General features: G+C 27.0%; 1 protein-coding gene across 1 annotated transcript in view; it reads left to right on the top strand.

The window, feature by feature from the left end:
• Positions 1 to 23648, top strand: part of LOC136071898 (uncharacterized) — a 125964-nt gene that overhangs the window by 26128 nt on the left and 76188 nt on the right. The window contains exons 4-5 of the mRNA XM_065797603.1: positions 17807 to 17962; positions 21525 to 22022. Of these exons, the coding sequence (XP_065653675.1) occupies positions 17807 to 17962; positions 21525 to 22022 (654 nt within the window). The remainder of the gene's footprint in view (positions 1 to 17806; positions 17963 to 21524; positions 22023 to 23648) is intronic.

Consider the following 23648-nt stretch of genomic DNA (forward strand, 5'->3'; position numbering starts at 1 on the left):
TAATTCAGTTTCCCTATTAGCAGAATCCAGAATGGTAAAACATTCTGCAGTTGCTTTATTAAAACAATCAATGTTGGATTTAATATGTTGAAATATATGTGATTTTTAATCTTCCTTAAAATATTCATCAATACATTGAGAAATGTGTCGGACAGTTCCCCCTATGTAACAAACATTACAGTTTGTACAATTAAATTTATAAACAGCGTTAGATTTTAAATTTCTGGGATAATATCTTTTAATGAAAAAAACTGTTGAATTTTAGTAGAAGTAAATACCAATTTTATGATAAACTTTTCTTTGCAAAACAGCTTTATTTACTCTGATATTTTGTTTTGAGCGTTTAAAGATCGCTCACCAATATAGGGTAATTAAAAATACTTACATTCATATTTAGGGTTTTCAAAAGGTTCAGAGTGTTTAAGATCCAAATATTTTTTATGGAATTATCTATTAATTTATTTGGATATTGATTCTTAAGTAAAGTTAATGTAGTTGACTGAATATTTTCATGAAATACTGCCCAGGTGTTATTTATTTTAAATGTACAGTCAATGAGAGTTTTAATTAGCCCCAATTTGTATTGAAATGATGTAAAACTAAAGTAATTAGTCAATAGCCCAGTTAAAGTTTGTTTATGGTGTATACTAGTTATGAGGTTATTTTGGTTTTCAATACAAACATCAAGAAAAGGTAATTTACCATTTTGTTCATGTTCACAAGTGAATTTAATATTCGGGTGTCTAGAATTAAAATAATCAAGAAAATTTACACTGTCATTTTTAGATGGAAAAGATGCAAAAATGTCATCAATGTATCTCCTATAAAACAATGACTGAGTGCTGTTATACTTTTCAATCCATTTGTTTTCATATTCACCCATAAATAGGTTAGCTAACACAGGAGCCAAAAGAAAGCCCATTGCAACTCCGTCGATTTGGTCATTATATTGACCATTAAAAAGAAAATGTGTCTTGCTTGTGGCAAAGTGAAATAATTTAACTAAGTTTTGTTTGGAAATTTTTAGTTCAGGGTAGTTTTGATATGTTTTTAGTACTGCTATTTTAATAGTTTCATCTAATGGTATGTTAGTGAATAAGTTTTCGACATCAAATGAAACAATATGAGTTCCTTTGAAATTATTTAATTTAAGATCATTGATAAATGAAAAAGAATCTTTTGGTGAATATTTATTGTTTATGGTTGAACTAAGTTGCTAAGGAATTTTACTCATTTATAATTACATGAATTTATAGAAGATATAAGAGGTCTAAATTTTGGAATGTCATTGAATTTTTTATACATTTTGGGTGTCCAATAAATTCTCGGAGGATGAGAACTTGTGGGGAATATTTTTTTTTATTGTTCAGTAGTAAGAAAATTTTCTTTGTTTAATTTTTGAAGAAATCAATATAATTGTCCTTGCCTGAATTTTGTAGGATCTTTGTCAAGAAGTTTAAATTTATTTTCATCATTTATAATTGAATAGATTGCCTTATCGTAGTCAGTTCTATTTAATAGATTCACAGCGTTACCTTTATCCGGTTTTACAATAACTAACATTTTATTTTTTTTAGTTTTTTAATAATCCCATGTTTGCACAAAGTGCTTTTAAATGGTTTATAATTAAAATAATATGTATTAGCAATATGTGCTAATTCTGTTTTAACTCCATTAGAATTTTTTTTTATTAATAATAATTAATAATGATATATATATATATATATATATATATATATATATATATATATATATATATAGATATATATATATATATATATATATACATACATATATATATATATATATATATATATATATATATATATATATATATATATATATATATGTATGTATATATATATATACATACATATATATATATAAATATATATATATATATATATATATATATATATATATATATATATATATATATATATATATATATATATATATATATATATATATATATATATATATATATATATATATATATATATATATATATAGATAGATAGATAGATAGATAGATAGATAGATAGATAGATAGATAGATAGATATACCTCATGAATATTGATGCAATTTTGGATGGTCCTAAGTAATATTATAAGTGAGAAAATAATTAGATAATAATAGAGAGATTTTGAATATAAAATTAGGAAAAATAAAACCCTCCTAACTTGTAAATTTTGGTATAAAGCAAATATTATCGAAAGATTAGCGGTCTCAGAGGTTGTTACCCAAAGTTTCATTAAATTAAGTTTCAAATAAGTGCAGTTGTCCGAATTGATACAAGCAAGTTGTTAATAATTTACAATTATAAAAGTTATAAATTGTTATAATTTGTATTCTTTATTATTTTAAACTAGCCAATCTTTAAAAATATCAAATTAATACATCACACTTTTTAATATTACGTTTTTCATACATTTTTGAAAGTTAAGTCTTTTGTCTTTTGTCAACTGACAAAAAATTTAACTTTCAAAATTGTAGGGAAGTCAGGAATTTTTATTCAAATATATGTTTAATCAAGTTTATGTTTGATGTTTAAGTATTTATGTTTCATATATTCAGTATAATTTATTTATGTTAAATGTTTTATTTCAATGAAAAAAGCTGTTTTACTTATTACTAATGTATTTTTTTAATTTAAAGTAAACTTCTATCCTGCACTGCTTCTAATACATCACAGTTGTTTTGTTAGGTCAGGATAGTTGTAGTTATGGTAGTAGTTAGGTAGTTTGGTTAGTGTTAGTGATGCTTCTTAACAACCAACAATTTTTTTTATGTTAGGGTAGTGATAGTGATGGTTCTTAACACCCAACAATTTTGTCACCAATTGTCTTTTTCCAATTTATTGTATTCATATAATCTTGAGAAATTTTGCTAAAGAGTCTGTGTGCATTATATATGAGAATATTTTCCATTTTATTGGGATTGATTACTGCAGTGTTCAAAGTTGTTCTGTGCAGTGAATGTTTCATATGAGTTTTATGTAGACTTAAAATTGTTTGACACTTTATCTATATAAAAACATTGTTATTAAAAAATGCGAATACCTTGAGTTTTTCCAACAAATACTACAGTCCAGGAACTAATTAATTGCAATATTAAGAAATGTAGAATTATTCTTGTATTTGTTGTGTCTTTATAAAGATTGAAGTCATTTGAAGTTGCAAATGATTTCTTTCTTTATATATATGAACTATATGAGCTGTTGTTTAAATATTCAAATTATTGTATCTTCTGAACACTGCTCTAATAAACTGACATTTTTTTTGTGATTGATGCACTAAGCCTCAATTTTTTTATGTTTGATGGTATTTTTGGTTTTGAGTTATTGTTGACTAGCTTCTAATAGCTAGTCAAAAATAACTCTAGACAGGTAAAGTATGCATTTTTAAAAATTCTCTCTTGGCTTAGTTTTGAAATAACATTTGGTTATGATACTACATGCCTTATCGCCACTTTCTGACAGTATTGCAAATACAGTTAAAATTTCATTTTGAGCCAATTTTTTCAAGCTTTAACTTTTTCCATTTATTGCTTTTTAGTCTTTTTTAGCCAGGTATTTGAAACTATTTTTCGATAACATTCTTCTTTTTGCCTTGTTAATAAAAGCAATTTTTTGTCACAATTATTGATCTATTACTTTTACATATGCAGTGATTAAAAGTTTTTCTTAGCCTTCTTTCCTTTTTTTTTAGGTGAAATTTTGAGTTCTTATTGTCACACTTCTTAGAATGTAAGTATTGTACTAAGCCTCAAGGACTGCATAGCCTGCAGAATGTGAATTGTTGTGAACTGTTTGTTTTATGGTTTCTTTTTAATTAGCAAAGAGTAAAATGATTTTCTTCTTTGATAGTGCTAATGTACTAAACATTTGATATCTGTCCCACTAGCCTAATCTCAGTTTCTTGTTTTAGTGTCTTGCCTAGTGTAGTTAAAGAAATACATAAGAATATTTGTGTTTTTTAAACATGTACAGTTACTGCAATGTAAATAACAATAAATTATGCTATAAAATAAACAATTTAGTATTTAACAATTGTTTTAACATTTGGCCAAAAGTATTATTTAATATTAATGATAATAAATTTTATAAAAATAATTTTAAATATTAACAATAACTAATTATTTCAGCCATTTCTTACATTACTTTGCTTTACTTTACAAACAAAATGTTTATACATTACAAACAAAATGTTATCTATCTTTGTGTATCTAGACTTAGTATATATACATATAGAGTAGCTGCTCCTACGGTTCTAGAATTTAACATGTATTCCAAGTTAAACATGCTGGAATACAAGTAATGATTGGTTGTTATTTGATATTTTTCATGGTTGCTGTTTTCATTTTTATCATTTTTTAATATTATATTTTGTAGTTGAACTGTGATTAAAAAACAAAAATTTAAAATAATATTATTTAAAGTCATTTTTGATGTTTTCAAACCTATCAAAGTTTTTTTCATCTAAGTAGATCTAGATTGACTTGTTGCTTCTTGCTTACATAGAGATTTTTAGTTGTTATCTCTTTACCAAAGTAATTTTAGCTACTTTTATTTTTCACTATTTTATCTAATTTTTTGTTGTAGAATAAGTTTTATACAAAACATTAGTGCTGCTTCTAGCCAATTCAATGCTAAAACTTATCAAATTTGATACAATATTTTTAATTTGTTCGCTTCTTTACAGCTATAATAAAATCAGGTACAACTATATAGTCAAAAAGGTATACACATGTATTTGTGGCATGTCTCTTTGTAAATCTCATAATCTCATAAATAAACCAACAAAATATATACAATGAATGTACACCTAATATAGGAAACTTTAGAAATATTAAGAATCTTTTTTTCTGTAATAAAGCATGTTTAAAAAATGGATCAATTCGATCTTCGTAAAAATTTTTGATAATATTGTAAATAAATCTTTAATACTTTTTAACATGTTAAAAATACTTAGACAATTGAGTTGTGCTGCCATTTTGTTGTAAACTTAGATTTTTTTTGAACAAAAAAATAAACCTTTATTTTTTATTTTTTAATTATTTTTTGGGCTGGGGAAACTTTATTTTTAGAATAATTTATGCTTTTCCTGCCAGAAAATATTTTATCTTTTTTTCTAATATTGGCTTTAGAAAATACAAAAGATGTGCATTAAATTCTATTATTAGATGTGCATCAAATGTTACGTTTTTGGCATGGTGGTTTGCAGGTAGAAGATAAATTTTATGACAAATTCCATAAAGCTTTAGACTTTTACAGACCTTTATTTAACTAAATTATTACATGATGTTTATTAAATTAATCAGTATTATTTTCAAGATAAAGCTATTTTTGTCTTGATGAGAAGTCGGAAAATACCTTTTAAAAGTTCTTTTCAATGTTCTTGTGGCTTACATCTCTTTTATATCTTGGGCAAGATTGTTTAAATTTGGAGTGAATCCAGTTTGTTCTGCAATTCTGGCTAGACCACATTGATTTTCTTCACAAAATGGAACAATGTGAGCTAACACAATGCTGACCTTCTATGCTGTTGGTATAATTATACTATATGGGTGTAATTATACTATTTTGCTAACTCTATTAGATAATTCAATTAGTCTTTCAATCTAGCGATAAAATGCTTGATATTTGGACCAAGGCAATCACTAAAACAGTCATCCACAACACAATTTAAATTTTTGAAATATGTAATAAAGAATATTAACTGTCGACAATCATTTTGGAATGAAATTTTTCTAGGTTTCTAAGATTATACAGTATCTATTATTATATTGTTACAGTTCACCCCGTCAAATCCTCCTCCATGATAGACATGTCTCAGAATTTGCTTTCTAGATAGTCACTAAATAAAGTTTGGCCAGAGAATAAAAATTATGTTGTTGAGGACATTAATGATAGCCACAATTATATGTAATGATGATGAAAATGATTGTTTATTATTTTAACTACTCAATCTTCATTTTGATGAATGAGCTTTTTTTAAATAACAGAAGAGCTGGGTTGTTTCTTTATTTGCTCCTCTTGCTTGAAACGCAGAAAGATAAAGATCAAGGCTTGTTTTTAGAGTTTCTGGATTTATCATGCATTAGATAAAAGTGGAGAGGTTAAGGACATCGCTCTTGACACTTCTAAAGCTTTCGATAAAGTTTGGCATGCTGGTCTTCTCCATAAACTTTCTTCTTATGGTGTATCTGGTAACATCTTTAATATTATTGAATCCTTCCTTTCCAATCGTATTATAAAAGTTGTCCTCGATGGACAGCACTCTTCTTTAACTCAGCACTCTTCTGTAACTTCAGGGGTTCCTCAAGGTTCCATCCTTGGCCTTATACTCTTTTTAATTTACATTAATGATCTTCCAGATATTCTCACATCTAAGGTGGCATTGTTTGCTGATGATGCTACCATTTATTCTTGTCGTGATAAGAAGCCAACATTCTGATTGCTTGGAGGGGGCTTTGAACTCGAAAAGGATCTCACTTCTGCTACAGCATGGGGCTCACAGTGCTGGTGAACTTTAGTTCAGATAAAACTCAATTTTTTTCAGCCAATCATTATCGTAATAATTTAGATCTTCCTATATTTATAAATGGTAATGTACTTGATGAGCCATCTACCCTTCATCTTCTAGGATTAACTCTTTCAATCTTTCTTGGAAACCATATATCAAATCCGTTGCAAATTTAGCATCTGCTAAGGTTGCATCTCTTTATCGAGCTCAACACTAACTTACTCCGGATTTTTTTTTCTATCTCTATAAATCTCTAATCCAGCCTTGTATGGAATACTGTTGCCATATCTGGCGCAGATCTTCTAATGATGCCCTTTCTCTTTTAGACAAGGTGAAAAAACGCATTGTTAACATAGTTGGACATGCTCTTGCAGCCAATCTCCAACTATTATTACATCGTCGTAATGTTACTTCTCTTTCTTTTTTCTACAAATACTACAATGAACACTGGTCTAAAGAGCTAGTGTCTCTTGTGTCATCTACTAAAATTCATTCTTGTGTTACTCGTCATTTGATTAAGTCTCATCCTTTTTCTGTGACTGTTCCTAAGTGCTCCAAAAACTCTTATTTGTCTAGTTTTTTTCCTCAAACATCAGTTCTTTGTAATTCTCTTCCTTCATCTTGCTTTCCTGATTCATATAATTTGCAATCCTTTAAGTTGTCTGTCAATCGTTGTCTTGCTCTACAATCTTCATCTTTTCTCTTCTAGTAATTTCCAACTCTAATTAGTGGTTGCTTGCAGCCTTGTTGGAAGCAAAGATGTTTAAGAAAAAATAGAAAAAAAAATTTACAGTCTTTTTACTTTCAAAATATAAACTCGCATGAATTTCACCATAATCATGTTAGCAACTTTAAATCCCATGTAATAAAAAAATCTAGTGAATCTAGTGTATGTAAAATCCAGTGTAGTGTAGCTGGAGATAATCTAAAATTTTATATTCTAATATACCTTTGAAAAATCTTCAGCTATAGCATTAAGTGTATATATATATGCACACCAGACCCCATATATCACCTGATCCCGTGTGTTTATATTTCAGATCTTTTTATTAATACTGTTAACTTTAAGTTCATCTTGATCAAAGATATAAACACATACTTACAATGAACTGCCTCCACCATCAATTGGTACTTGTACTATAGTAGTAAAAAGATTTAATACTTTCTCACTTATAATGTTCATAACAAAATCAGAAGAATCTTTTAAAAAGACCAGGTATCTATCAACATTTTTATCATTTACTTCAAATTTCATGGACTAAACACTATAATTCAAGAGTTCAAGATCTGATAGACTGTACAATTCTCTTTCCAGTAGCCTTGTTAAGAGAAGAAATCAGTTTTTTTAAATCATCTATTTAAAGATCAAGATTTATTTGAATTTGCTTAAATGTTTCAAAAAAAAATTGCTAAATTTCTTCTGTCTCCCTTTTTTTTTAGTATGACCAATTTTTATCATCAAAGGTTGTCAGGTGGCTATATAAAATTGATCACCTGAATTTATTGGTTTTATAATTTTCCTTGATTATGAAAGCAGCCAATTGTTCTGCACTGTGCAGACCTTGTTCTGAGACCAATGATATAAGGTTTTTTACTGCAGTTGTTTAACAACATTTATGCCCTAAGCCATGACCTAAACATATATTGCTGTCGATAATTTGAATGTACCAATATGGTTTTATTATTAAGTCCTCTGTAATTATTATTGATTTCAAAATTGACATTTGGTATACATCTTTATACATAATTTTTTAATTAATTTTACTACCAACAAGGCTGCAAGTAGCCACTATTAAGTTGGGAGTTTCTAGAAAACAAAGAATTGAGTTAAAGAGCAAAGAAACAGTTGACATAAGCCTAGAAAAGTTGTAGGTTGTATGAGTCAGGGAAACATGAAGATGGAAGAGAGTTCCAAAGGATTAAAGTGTGGGAAAATAAGCTAGACAAATAAAAATTTTTAGAGCACGCAAGGACAAATACAGTAAAAAGATGAGACTTTGCTGAATGACGAATCAAGTGAGAATGAGTTTTGGTCGATGGAACTATAGATAATAGCTCGTTTAAACAGTGCCCATGATATTTGTAGAAAAGAGAAAAAGATGCAACTTTGCAACGATGGGATAGAAGTTTAAATTTGGTAGATAGAGCAGGTCCAACTGTTTAGAACCCATTTTCAGACCTTATCTAGAATTGAAAGAGCATCATTAGAAGAACCAGCCCAAATATAATAACAGCAAGCCTTCCCAGGAAGCCCATGCGGCCTTGTTCGTCCAAAAGTAATTTTTTTTAGAAAACTTGACCATGTTTTTATATAGTAAGCGTTTTAAGAATTTGCAGCAATATAAAGCTATAAGAAACTAGAGGGAATAAAACTGCAATACTCGAAGAAAGGAAACGAAGAGGAAAATGTAGATAAAATAAGCTAAATAAAATTTAATATTAAAAAAAAAATGCTGTCAAAAAATTAATATACCTAAATATTTTAGGGTGTTTGTTCTTTTCCACTACCAAAATTGATACAAGTTGAGGAAAAAAGCAGATAGGAATAAAACGAAAATAAAAATATTTTTTAATATACAACTTTTTCGCGACTTTTTTTAGTCAGGTTATTAGACTTTCATGACTCCAATGATTTAAAGTTTATACACTTGCTAAATTTGCCAAAACGTCTATACAATCATATTTACAATGTGTTTGTGTAGAAGACATTTAGATCTTGGAGTTTCACTACTTAATTCTGCTCCAGGGCCCTTAGCCAGCTTGGATAGGCCTTTTATGAAATAAAATCATATGTATCAAGTAAACAAAAGAAAAAAAAATTAATTAAATACATAACCAAATGTTTAAGTAGGCATAAATAATGCTAATGAACATAATGCAATGAATTAGATCAAACTTTAAGAGACTTAACAAAAAACTAGGTTATAGTTATAATAGTATATGTTATTGGTATGAAATGAACAAACAAAAATTAAAGCTTGAAAAGTTAAATCAAAAAGATATAAGGATTTTGAGATTTTGACTTGACTAAATCAACTTTTAGTTGGTTAGTAGGAAGTCCATAAATGATAAAATCAACCATTAGTTTTTTCGACTAATTTCGACTTACGACTAGTTGATTTAGTTGAAGTCATTAATAGCACTAATTTAAACCCAATAGTTTATTTCTTGATGAACTTTTGTTATTGACCAAAAGCTTGTATGCTAGTGCATTGTTAATTTGAACTTTTTAATGAAATTTTTAGGAGCCTATTTAAAACATCTTTTTAAGTTTTTAAAAAAATTTTCAAACAGAGCAACCGTTTATTTTCTCTTGAGCATTTTCATTCCAGTGAGTCATAAAAAATGAAATTTAAAAACAAATATTTTTTTAATTTGGAAGATGGAATTTATAAGAAGATAGGTGATATTTTGATCCAAAAGAAAAATTATAGAAGACAAGTTTTTCTCTATGTTTTAATTATTAAAACTTTGTAATAAATAAAAAAATTTTTCAAGACAAAAAACAAAAATTCTTATTACATGTGATTATGATGTTTAAAGTTGATTTTATGGCCCAGATTTTTTGATTCTTAAAGATAATGATTTATTATCATATATTTTTATATCATATATTGCAACTAAGTATCTTAAATTTTATGCCAAAATTGAACAGCATTTTGAGTTTCCATGCGTGATTTAAAAGATCTAGTTATTTGGAAAAAGAAGTGTTAAAAAGTTTCAATGAAAGTGATTTTTTTTTTACTTTAAGTATTTTTAGGTTACTGAATTGAATGGCAAAAGTATTTTTTTATTCTATGACATTTTAGCATTGTTTTATCACGCACAGGCAAATATTCATCTGTACGTGATAATTAGGTTCTTTAGCTTTATAATGTTTGAATTGCATATTTGCGGATTAATTAGCTTAAGTATAATTTAGTTATAGTGAAAATAGTTGCTTAAAAGTATTTGGAATTAAATTTGAACAAAGTTAAGCATTCGATAGTTTAGAAAAATTTTAGAAAAAAACATCCAGAATATCGGATTGCTGAAACTAATCAAATGAAAAATAAAAGAGCTAACATGAGCTGCAAGGAAAAGGAGGAAATACGTTGAAAAGATCACAAAAGAAGCAAAAGGGAGAGGTGAACCAATCTACATCTGATATTGAACAGTCCTTTTGATTTATGCAGAGTTTTGGAAAGGGACTTCTCAAAACTCTGCGAAAAAATTAATACAGCATTACCTGCCAATTCAAACAAAAGATTGCAAAGTTCTTGATTTTTATTTCTGAGAAAATATCAGTAGAATGACTCCATGATGCACAGATGTTGCTATTAATAAGAAAACAAAAGAGAACGTATGACACATCGTTGATATGTAGGAATCACATTTTATTTAATATGGTTTTCAGTTTTTGTAAACAATTTTTGTTTTCTTTTAGAAACAAATTTTTCACATGCTGATGACCATAGGAGAAGCATGTTAAGTTTTACGATCTGCGGCCATTCTACGTCAAGCTAGTAAATGATCTTCCCACGTTATTTACCTTAAAAAAATATTTAATATTATGTCAGGCATAGTTGACAGATCTGAGTGTAATTAAAACAACCAATCTTGCTTGTTTATGGAATGTAAAGCGAACTGTGGATTGGTAAAGTTTGATAAATAAGTTTCTAATGTAATAAACTCATTTGGTGACGATTCCAACAAACAATTTTTCTTTATCATAATTATTTTATCCTTATACAATCTTTAATTTAAATCATTTAATGAAGGATTTTATATTTACGAATCTTTAAATAATAATTATTTTAAATTTATTTCTTACAGAACTAAAAAATGATATAAAAATATCAATGATAAAGGTGTTCAATTTAAATAACAAATAAAGAAATTTGTCACAAACAAACATATGCGAAATCCAATAATATCAAGAAAATTTCAAGTCTCAATAATGTAGAAAAAGACTTAATATTTAGTTGCTCTGGCATTGAAATTAATGAAAATACAACGGTTTGCTTACACCATGAATATGTTTACCTAAAACATTACTCCGCAATTCACATAACTTGCTGTGATTTAATTTACACAATGGAAAAAGAAGAAAAGGGATTAAAACAAGTTTTAATTCCTTTTCTTCTCTTTCCATTGTGTAAATTTTTCCATTGTATGTTTTTCCAAGTTTTGTAAACAAGTTACAAAAACTTACTGTTCATTCTTACATTGCAAAAAGTCAAACTGCTTTTTTAAGAAAATTAAAATATGTTAAGTAGTACTGAGGTCATTGACCTTTGTGATTTCTCAGAAAATTATGAGTTTGTTGTACAAGATGAAGTACAAATTTTTCACTGGAGCAAAATTCAAGCAACATTGCATCCAATACTAGTTTATTATAAAGTAAACAATGTCGTTAAATGTGATTCATTATGTTTTATCTCAGATGATTTGCTGCATGATGTAGATATGTTATATGATGTGATGAAGTTAACAAATATATTAAAAGCAATATTTCTCATCAAATTGAAACTGTTTTTTACTTTTCAGATGGGTGTGCTGGCTATTGTTTTTTGGTTCCGAGTACCTGGACTCAACTAGCCCATGGGAAAATACCCAGATTTGATACCGGATTTAAGATTCAGCAAGTCTCATGATTTGACTGTTCAGCCTTGTTTCATATGCAGCGGCACGTCGTCGCCTTGTATCCCTTCTTTTTCTAGAAAACCCTACAGTAGTAGGGTTTGTGAATTCCTGACCTATCTAGCTTGAAACTTAAACTTGATCACAGCTTTTTAGATGTTTTGAGAACATTCAAGTTTATGTATGTTTCCATGTATGTACACACTAACTTCATAACTTAAATTTTTTTCTAATTAAATGTTTTTATATTAGCAATTGTTTTGAAAGCATTTGCTAATATAAAAACTTTTGATTAGAAAGATTGAAGTTAATAAGTTAATTCTTTTAGCCTGTATTTAAAAAAACTTTAAAAAAAAACACTTTTCATTTATTAATTTAAGAGTTGATTAATTTCTCCGTTTTAGGAAAAAAGTGAAATATCATAATTTAAATGTGACATTTTTTACAGCCGCATTATGCCGAAGAATTCAAAAGTGTTATATTGATGTTACTTTTTAAAAATATTGAGTTATTTTTAAAAATAATACAATATTTTTAAAAAGTAAAACTTATTTGGTAGTTTAACATCAAAATAAAAGTATAGAATAATATATTTAAATTAGATGTTGAAGGCGGCTAAAAGTTGTTTTATTTACTGTAACATATACCAAATCCATTTTTTTAAATCGGCGTGAGAACAAAAAGTTCTTTCATGCTATTGTTAAAATTGCAAGTTAAAAAGACGTTTTAGACCCGAATCAGCTTGAACTTATCAGGTCTAAAAAAGCCGGGTTTTCCCAAACCCTAGTGCTGGTCAGTACATAAACTGCTAACACTTCATAAAAATAAGCCACCATGAACAAGATCTTGCTATAAAATGTACATGGTCTTTTTTTGCAAAAAGTCATGGTAAATCACCCTGTGATGGTATTGGTGGGACTTTAAAAAAACTAACTTCATTTGCTAACCTTCATCGAACAACAACAAATCATATACTTACAGCATTTGCAATGTTTTACTTTTTGCCATAGTGAAATTATAGGCATTAGTTTTTGTTACACAATTAAGGAGTCAAACAATATAATCCGAAGTAAAATGGAGCAAAGATATGCAACTGCAAAAACATTACAAGACACTCGCAGCTATCACAATTTCATTCCAATAAGTAACACAAAAATTATAAAACTTTAAATGCAAATAAATCTGATTTAAAAAAGAATACCCTTGCAGTTTTTTTGCATTATGGCATTTGTTACAAATAGAACGTTAGAAAAAAATTTCAGAATCATACCTTTTAAGCATTTCAAGATAAACATTTTTTTATAGGGAGTGTCAAAAAACATAAAAAAATATTACGCCATTTTGAAATTAAATTTTAATATAAAAGCTTTTATTTTTTAGTGTTTTAGAAACCAATTTTGAGTTCTTCTCTCTAAAAAATAGTTAGGTACAAGTTTTCACTGCTATTGAAAAAGAATTTCTTAAGTTTAAGCTAGCTGTGTTATGCGATTAGCTTAAAAAATAAATGGCGCTGAAAAAAATATCAAAAAAGAGGTTGGAACTGGGTATTGATATCTCTGAAACCATAAAGGCTCTGAAACCATAAACATTTGGAGTGAATTTTTCTTTCATTTATTTAAGCTTGTATTATATAAATCATCAAAATCCGAGATGACATAGTGTCAAAAAAATTTTTTTTTTTGGGTTGATTTGAGATGGAATGTACAATAGTACAATAGTACAATAACACAATTTAATGATTTTGTATTTTTGTTACATTTATAAACTAACCATTCATCCATATTTTTAATTCTTCTAAAATCAGATTTCAGTGAAAATTACACCATAATGAAGCAAAGTGAAATTCAATCTGCTCACTGGGTTCATCAGCAACTAACAGTACTCACTGCTGCAATTTAAAGTAAGAGCAATAAACATTCCTACGCTGTTGTATTTCATTGTTTTCAAGAGAAATATGCCATCTTGTTCATTATCAAGCAATTATTAAGTCATTATCAAAATATTTGTAAATTACACTTTTTCACAGATAGTCCTTCATCACAATTCAAAAATTCATATGTTATGACAGCCATGAATAATTACAAATTATCATCTGAGCTTGTTGAGATTCGTTGGTCATTTTTTCCAGCATCACATAAAAATGGGGCAGTTGATGGCATAGGTGGAAAAATAAAAAAAATGGTTTGAACAATAGTAAAATCTGGAAAACGATATTGTCGCAGTTTGGAAAATTTTGTTTATACCGTAACCATACTTTGATAACCCTGGACACGCTATTATCGGGCCGAAGTGTTACAACTAAATTTATTGTTAAACATTTGATATTATATCTTTCTTATCTTTAATACAATATATTAACTAAATAATACATTATTCATTTTTAAATAAAATTAAAATATTGTTTTTTAATTAAAGGTGTACTTAAAATGATTAGTATTGATATATATATATTTTTATGATAGTCACTATCAATTTATTTCCAAATATACAATCCAAAAATGACTAATGTTTGCATGTTCTGTTCGTTACTTTTTTTTTGTCTGTGTGTGATTTTAGTTTAAACTACTATTGTGCAACAAAGATAATCTTTAAGAATGCTTGTACAATTACCTATTTAAAAAAAAAGCACCCGCCACTGGTACATTTTCAGAGAAAATAAGGTTCATTTATTAATTTTTTTGCTGTTGCTTTTTCTGTTCTGTCTGTGACTCGATTAAAATATTAATTTATTCCATAATGAAGCAACCCATAGCTACCATACTTTGTATAGGTAATATTTACATAGATGCCATTTAAAAGTCAGAGATTACAAATTGCATTATTTTCAAAATAATTAATGCAACAGATGCAATGTTCCGTGCATGATTTTTCAAAAATGCCCTCGTGTAATTTGTATTAATGTTGGAAAAAAACAATTTCAGATATGCATCAAATGCAGCAAATGCATTTATAAAGAAACCATGTTATTCGTTTATTTAATTTATTCTGTCATTACAAAATTTATTCTTCAAATAATATATTATACAAATAAATAACAATTTATTTTCTTATTTTCCTATTATATAAGTATTGAGACTTCAAATATAGCAAATCATTAATAAACATGAATAAAAATATCAAAATGAATAAACATAAGAAATGAATCAACATAATGAATCAAAATGAGCCAAAATGAGTAAACATAAGAAGAAAAAAAAAACACCATTTCTCATAGTTCTAGGGTACATAGCAAATTAGTTTCTTAATTATACAGACTGATAAAATCGTGAATAAATTGCATATCAAAATTTTCAATTGTTATTAAATTTTTATAAAAAATAATATTTTTTCCATCAAGTTGTGTCAAATTTGGTAGCTAAAAGTAACAACCATTCTGAAAATTTTATTAAATAATCTTTTTTCAAATTTTTTTGTTTTAATTGATTTAAATTATATTTTCTAGTTTAATTAATTAAAACTTAATATACTGTTACAATTTTGTTTCCATTTTTTCTGGATTGTTTTTTTTTTTCTCAGTAGTTAAGTTTAGCTTTTTGCAGCTAATTAATAAAACGCTTCATGAGTTAAAAAATGCAAACTGCTGTTGTCAGTTTGTCTAAAAAAACTACTTTAAACATGGATGAACAAGGCGTGCGACTGCATGCCCTTCCTGGGAAAGCATACAACATTCCATACAGGGGCGAATAAGAGGTTTATAGAGGTAGTGAATAGAATCAGGTGTGAGATAATATTTTGACAATAACAGATGCTAACTTACCAATTGGCTGTAAATATTGTTTCCCTAAAAGTCACTCCTGGCTGTACAATTCTCTTTCTAGTAGCCTTGTTAACAGTATAAATCAGTTTTCTAGATCCTCTATTTAAAGATCAAGATTTATTTTAATTTGCTTAAATGTTTCAAAAGAAATTTGCTAGATTTCATCTGTCTCCTTTGTTTTTAGAATGAACAAGTTGCTATATAAAATCGATCACCAGAATTTATTTATTTTTTCCTTGATTATGAAAGCAACCAATTGTTCTGCACTGTGCAAAATCTTAGCTTAGCTAACAAATGTTGACAGTATTGTTATTTGCAGTAAATAACTGAGTTTTGTTAAAGTTAAAGTTTACAAGCCACTTTGAGCCTTAATCTGTTACAGAAGTAATTGAAAAGTAATTGCCTGTTCTAAGTGATTGAAAAGAGAAAACTTTTTGTCAACACAGGAGTATAAAGTTGAGTCATTAGCAAAAAGAGTCACTGTAAATGTAAGGTTGTCAAGAAAATCATTGATTTAGATAAGAAACAAAACAGGACCAATGATAGAACCTTGAGGTACCCCAGAATTTACTGGAAATGAAAAAGAGTGTTGGTCTTTGAGGATAACTTTGACAAAGCGGTTAGAAAGAAATGATTTGATTATCTCAAAAGCTTTCCCAGATACACCATATGAAGCTAGCTTATAAAAAAGACCATAATGCCAAACTTTATTGAAAGCTTTAAATAAATCAAGAGCATTAGCTAACCTCGCTGCCTTTATCTAATGCACAATAAAATCTTTCAATCACAGCAGTTAGCAAATCAGCCTTAGAACAAGAAGATTGAAAACCGTATTATCTGACAGTAAGTTATTTGACTCAAGATGGGATGTGAGAAACTTGTTAATCAAAGATTTAAAGACCTTGCTAATAACAGCTAAAACATTGATCGGACGATAGTTGGAGGGGTCAGAATATTCACCAGAGATTTTAAAAATTGGAACCACAAGAATTCGGAAAACAAGGTTCAGTCAAGCACTTATTAAATAGTTTAGAGAGAATTGAATGGAGGAAATTTTCTATGTGTTACCGGATATTCGGTCACCGAATATTCAGCTATTCAGCAGAGAATCAATCCAAATATTTGGTATTCTGCAAAATAACTATTCATGTCATCTCTACTCTAAATAGGTGTTTCTGTGTATACCTCATAGGATGTGAGTGTAAACAAAGTTATACTTGTGAAATTAAATTGAAAGTACTAACAAGAATGAAACAACACCTTAAATATTTTAATGATGCCCAATCCACCATTGGGCATCATAAAAAGTAAATGAAAAACAAAATAGGATCAAAAAATTTGAGTGAGTCAAAAGGTTAAACATAGAAATAACAAAATTTGACAGTTGACAAAAATTTAACTTAGTAAATGTGAACCCAAAAACTAAGGTAGGAAGTTTGAGGACAACTCAACAAAATGCAAATGGATGCTATGTTTCTTATACTTACGCAATCATTTAGGAGGAGAAAGAAAAAATCTTAAAGCCATCAATAAGTTTTTAAGAAATTTAACTTAATTATGCATAAATATATGCATAATTAAAATATTTATTATTAAAAAATCAGTAAAAGTACTTTTAAAAAAAACTTTTTTTTTTCGTTTTTTGTGTTTTTTCTTTTATTGAGACTAAATCTCGATGAAATATGATGTTTTCCAAATTCTTATTGGTAATATTTTCATGTTAATATTGTTTCCATGATTATTATTTTGATAAATCATAAATGGTTGTTATAACTTTCAACTCTATAACTCCTAATCACAAATTTTGATGATCAAGTCTCCTGCTCAAAGAAACAAAATTTAGTACTTTTAGTTATGTGATGGGTATTGACCAGAGTATTACTTGAATTTATTTTTTAGCTTCTTGGCTTAATCAGTGGAGTGATTGGTCAAGCTGCAATACTTCCAACGGATATGGATTTATGAACAGAACAAGAAATTTCAATGCATCAGAAAGTTCAATTTGGAGTTTTGTTGAAGTTTTAACTTATGTAATAGAATGTTACATATATAAAGGTAAAAAAAAATCCTTATTTTATTATTTTTAAACATTCTTATGTTAAACATAAAATTTATTTTATTATTTTTTTATGTTAAACATAAAAATTATTTTATTATTTTTTTATGTTAAACATAAAAATTATTTTATTATTTTTTTATGTTAAACATAAAAATTATTTTATTATTTTTTTATGTTAAACATAAAAATTAGGTTACTAAAGACAAAAGTAAAAATAAACCTTTTTTGGATTATTGCAAATATAAATCTTTAGGATAAAAAAAAAAAGTCTTTTAAACATAAAAAAACAAAACAAAAAGTTTTTTTAAACAGTATTCAAATAGCTTTGTAACAATAATTAAATATATACTTACATAATGTATCATCCTGTCTTGTAGCACGCTTTCTTCATTTGATAGGCTCGCATAGATGTAAATCTATGTTGCATTATTTCTTGCCTAAGATGATGAATGCTGGATTTTCTTGGCTTTATTTTCTTGTGCCTCCTTGATAATTGCCATGCAACTAATTAGCATCTAATGAATTTATAAAAATCGGTTTAATGATTCTGAGGCAAATTAAGATCACTATTCTTACTTTAACTTTCAAAAACTTAAAAATAATAATACTTCAACTTTGAAAAGTTAGTTAAAAGTTTTAAATTACTCTTCAGTACTTCAAAATAATTAGGATTAGTTTCTATTTTATAAATATTAGATACCTCATAAACTATAACATCATAAGCTAAACATTATAAGCTAAAACACTGTTTCTATAAATTAATAATAAAAATTTTTAACATTAGATTTTTTGTTTATTTTTTCATAAATCCAAATAATTTACATTGAAATAAAAAGTTAACAACATCTAGCTTAAATTAAAAGTTCTGAGTCTTTCTCAATCTTAATTTATGATTATAAATTATGATTTATTTATGTTTCTCTAATTATTTAAATCATAATAACCCAAAAGTATTAAACAAAAAAACATCAATAACATGTTTCTGTTTAAATCTTGGTTAATGATGTTTTTTTCATCTTTTTTAATTATCTGTGGTCTTCAAAGTAACCTTTCATCTGTTTAATTTTATCTGTTTCAAAGTTCACCTAGTTGTTTTTTGTGAGACTAATTTAAATTAAACAGTTTTTTTCTTTAGATGTGAGTGTTAATTGCTGGTATAATTTGGTTTACAAAGACTTCAATTGGTTAGCCTGAGCATATACGTACATATCAATTCACCACTTGTGAAATCAGATGAATCCTTTCTGACTATTTTATCATATGTTTAGCACTTCTTTACCCAATTACTTTTTTCTTTCTTTTTTTTTTATTTCTCAAGACTGCACTCTTTTCAAGTTTGTTTCTGGTAAAATAAAACTTTTATCTATCTACTAATAATGTTGTTATCAATGACTTTCACTATCATCACACTGAATTACTTAACTCTAGTACTATTGATCTTATCTACTGAACTTGTTGGTGCTAAAGCTCACAACATTTATTTTTTACAATCTCTGATTTGGATAGATTAAACTTCTCCAGAAAAACTAATCAGTTGGATAGTTTAACTTCTCCATACAAACTACTTAGTTACTTTCACTCCTTGATTTGAGTCTCATTTCTGACCTTAGATTGTGCTCATTCTCCTAGTTTCTCCATGGGTTTGGACCATGCTATCATGTAATGTTTACCTAAGTCTACCTTTTTGTCAGACTCATATTTACAACTATCTTAAGGCTGACTGAAGTTTCTTTTGTGATTTTATTTAGTATTTAGGCTAATTATTACTTTGCCCAAAGTTGCATTTCCAATCTACTGTATTCAGACAGGCATGAAAATATAAATGCATATTTGTATTTATAATTGGTAATAAAAGGCTATATTGTTGTATTTGTATTTATATTGTATTTAGTCCTTTTTTTTAATTTTAATCATGCTTTACTCTATCCAATGGTTTTCTCCTTTCTTGTGCAACTCAAAGTCTGTAAAGACCAAGTTTATTGTTTTTTGTGGTTCTCATAAAAACCCTTTAGAGTTTTAACCCTTTAGAGAGACTATCAGGGTTGAATTTAAATACATACTTGTATTTGTATTTGGTAAGAATATTTGTATTGTACTTTATTATTATTTTTAAATATTTGTTTTTGTATTTGATTGAAATGTATTTGTAGTCCCATAAACTAGGTTGGCAGGTGTTTTTTTTTGGAAAAAAACATAAAACTTGTTTTTGTTTTTTTTTAACAAATAATATTTTTCATTTTTAATACTGAAACAATTTTAAAATTTGTTTTAAGTGATATTTGTTAAAAGACCTGTTTTTGTTTTTCTATTTAGTATACCATTTTATCAATATTGTCTTACAAGTTCTTTAATTGTTTGTTAAATAGTTTCAATAGTTGTTTTTTATATACTTCTATTGAATTAATCAAAATCAAAAATTCAATTAAAAATAAAATGATTATTTAAAACAATAAAAAATTATTAAAGAAACATTTTTATTGTTAAATATAGTAATAATAAATTTTACTATATTTAACAAGAAAATCAGGTTTTCCCTCAAAAATAAAAACATATTTATTATTTAAACAATCGCTAATTAAAGATTAAAGTAATAAATAAAGATTTGTTTTAAAAAGATAAAAAAAAAATTGTATTTTTTCTTGACATAAAATAGAAATAATTTGTATTTGGAAAAAGCTGAATGCATATATTTGTGGTTAAATTTGTATATAGAAATCTAAAATTAATGTTATTGTATTTGTATTTGGTCAAATTTATTTGATCCTAACCCTGATGAATATGCACATTTAGTGGAGCAACTATGTGTAACTTTAAAATTCATTAGTTGTCTAAGAGAGCTGTTTCATTAACAATATTTTGGTAAAAAACATTTTTAAAATAAATTACATTATATTCATTTGTCATCAATTCTTACAAACGTTCATTATATTCACTTTAAAGGAACTAAATGATTTTTTATTAGTTTTTAATTAAAGAAGTTATTTTTACTTTCTACATAATGAAAATTTTTTTAAAAGATCTATTGTTTATATTTAACAATTTTTGTTTTATATATATATAATTTTTATCATTATAGGTTTTATCATTTTTTTTATTAGGATTTTTATTAAATGCAGTTTTCTATAGATGTATAAATACTTATACTAATGAAAATAATAATAATGATAATAATAACAACCCTCGGAATTAGAGTCAACATTCAGCAATTCCAATCTAACTGTCGAGCTAGAAGTGTCTGGGTTCGGCAAAAAATCACTGACCTCATTTCTATGTTTATGGTCAAACCTATTGTTTCACATTTTTTCTGCCAACCTGATGCCGACTCACACAGATTAAGGTCTGCAAATTATTGCTGGCCTTATTTTTCCTAATTCTGAGGGCTGTAGTAATAACAATAATAATAACAACAACAACAACAACAACAACAACAACAACAACAATAATAATAATAATAATGATAATAGCAATAATAATAATAACAATAATAATAGTAATAATAATAATAATAACAATAAAGTGGTGAAAAGGTAAGTATAAAAAATGTATAAATATATTTAGATGCATGTCAAATGATTAACAATGTAATAGAGGACATCCCAACTCCTTTGGAGAAAGGAAAAAATATCACTGAAATGCCAATACTAAATCCAGAATTTTTAGTTTCATTTGATTTCATTCCTTATTCATTTAACAGCAACTTAAGCAGTGTTATTCATTTTATCATTGATGATGTTACAACTGGTTATCCTGGAGTTTGGCTTGACGATCTTGGAGTTCTTCTAATTTCAGCCTTAAATAATGGTACCAATTTCATATTTCGCACTGATTTTGCACTTGCACTAAATCAATGGTCGAAAATTGAGATCAGTCAAGTTTTCATTAATGGAAGTTATGTATATAAAATCAAAGTAAACGACACATATTTTGTATCTGAAATAAACACACAAGTTCGAAGTTTTAAAAATGTTGTATTATATGCTTCAAATCCATGGAATGTTTCTCAAAATGGCTCAATAAAAAACGTTTTTGTTGTCAACAATCAAGCAATTATATCAAGTATGTTCTTATTTGATTGTTTTAAACACATTGTGCAGAGTTTTAGTTTATTATAAGGGTATAGTTATTGTTATTTGTAAATTTATTTTTGTAGACTGTAAACTAACATTATTTATTTTGTTGACACTTTAACTTGCTTATTCAAAATTTTAGCTGTTTTATTTTTATTTTTTGTTTACTTAATATATTATAATAAGTTAAACTAGATGTTATAGATATTGTCATAAATTAAGACCACTACTATATTTCTTTATCACTTTTAAAACAAATAATTGTGTATATATATATATATATATATATATATATAGAACTCTTATATGTTGTCAGAAAGTTTTTTCTGTATTTTGTTGACAAAAAGTAAAAATTAAAATGCAAGACTGGAATTTTTTTTTTATTAATTGATAGACTGCCTGCCCCAACCAAACCTTCAGTTGATGTAGCAGCACTCCCTTGCGAGTCAGGCTAAAAGATAGTAGATGCAGCAGCACTCCGTTGCGAGTCAGGCTATTTGTCAGTCAATATAGCAGCACTCCGTTGCGAGTCAGGCTACTACCGTATTGAGCACAGTACTACCAGGGAGGTGGTTGGAGATAGAACTCAGAACCTCTTGCTTATGAACCAAGCACTCTACCACTACACCACTACCACATTATATACATATATAATGTGGTAGTGGTGTATATATATATTATATATATTATATATATATATATACATATATATATATATATATATATATATATATAAATATATATATAAATATATATATATATATATATATATATATATATATATATATATATATATATATAGAACCCTTAGATGTTGTCCGAAAGTTTTTTCGATATTTTGTTGACAAAAAGTAAAAATTAAAATGCAAGACCGGAATTTTTTTTTTTTAATAATGATAGACTGCCTGCCCCAACCAAACCCTCAGTCGATGTAGCAGCACTCCCTTGCGGGTCAGGCTATTTGTCAGTCGATGTAGCAGCACTCCCTTGCGAGTCAGGCTATTTGTCAGTCGATGTAGCAGCACTCCCTTGCGAGTCAGGCTATTTGTCAGTCGATGTAGCAGCACTCCCTTGCGAGTCAGGCTATAAGATAGTCGATGTAGCAACACTCCGCGCATGATTTACAGTAAAAAAAATAAAAATAAAAACATTTTATTAAAAAAAATAAAAATAAAAACATTTTATTAAAAAAAATAAAAATAAAAACATTGTTTATATTGTTAAAAACATTCAAAATGTTATAAAAACATTCAGAATGTTTTTAAAAACATTCTGGTCAATTAAATTTGCGTTTTTGTGGTTTTTTTAAAAAACGATTAATTTGTAATTAAATTAATGGTTTTTACTTTCGTCCAACACGGAAATGTTGGACGAAAGTCAAAAGTAATTAAAAGTGACGTATGTGTTGGCGTAAGAATCACTTTTTTCCTTCCGCTCTTCCTAAAGCCAACAAACTATAGAACTATATATATATATATATATATATATATATATATATATATATATATATATATATATATATATAAATAAACAACCCTGCGAGGAAAATGAAAAAAAAAGAGGTGAAAAAGTTAAGAAAACGCACTAACTCCACAACTTTTTTTTTTAATTATTT

This window comes from Hydra vulgaris, chromosome 05 (assembly GCF_038396675.1).
Source record: "Hydra vulgaris chromosome 05, alternate assembly HydraT2T_AEP".
NCBI classification, from domain to species: Eukaryota; Metazoa; Cnidaria; class Hydrozoa; order Anthoathecata; family Hydridae; genus Hydra; species Hydra vulgaris.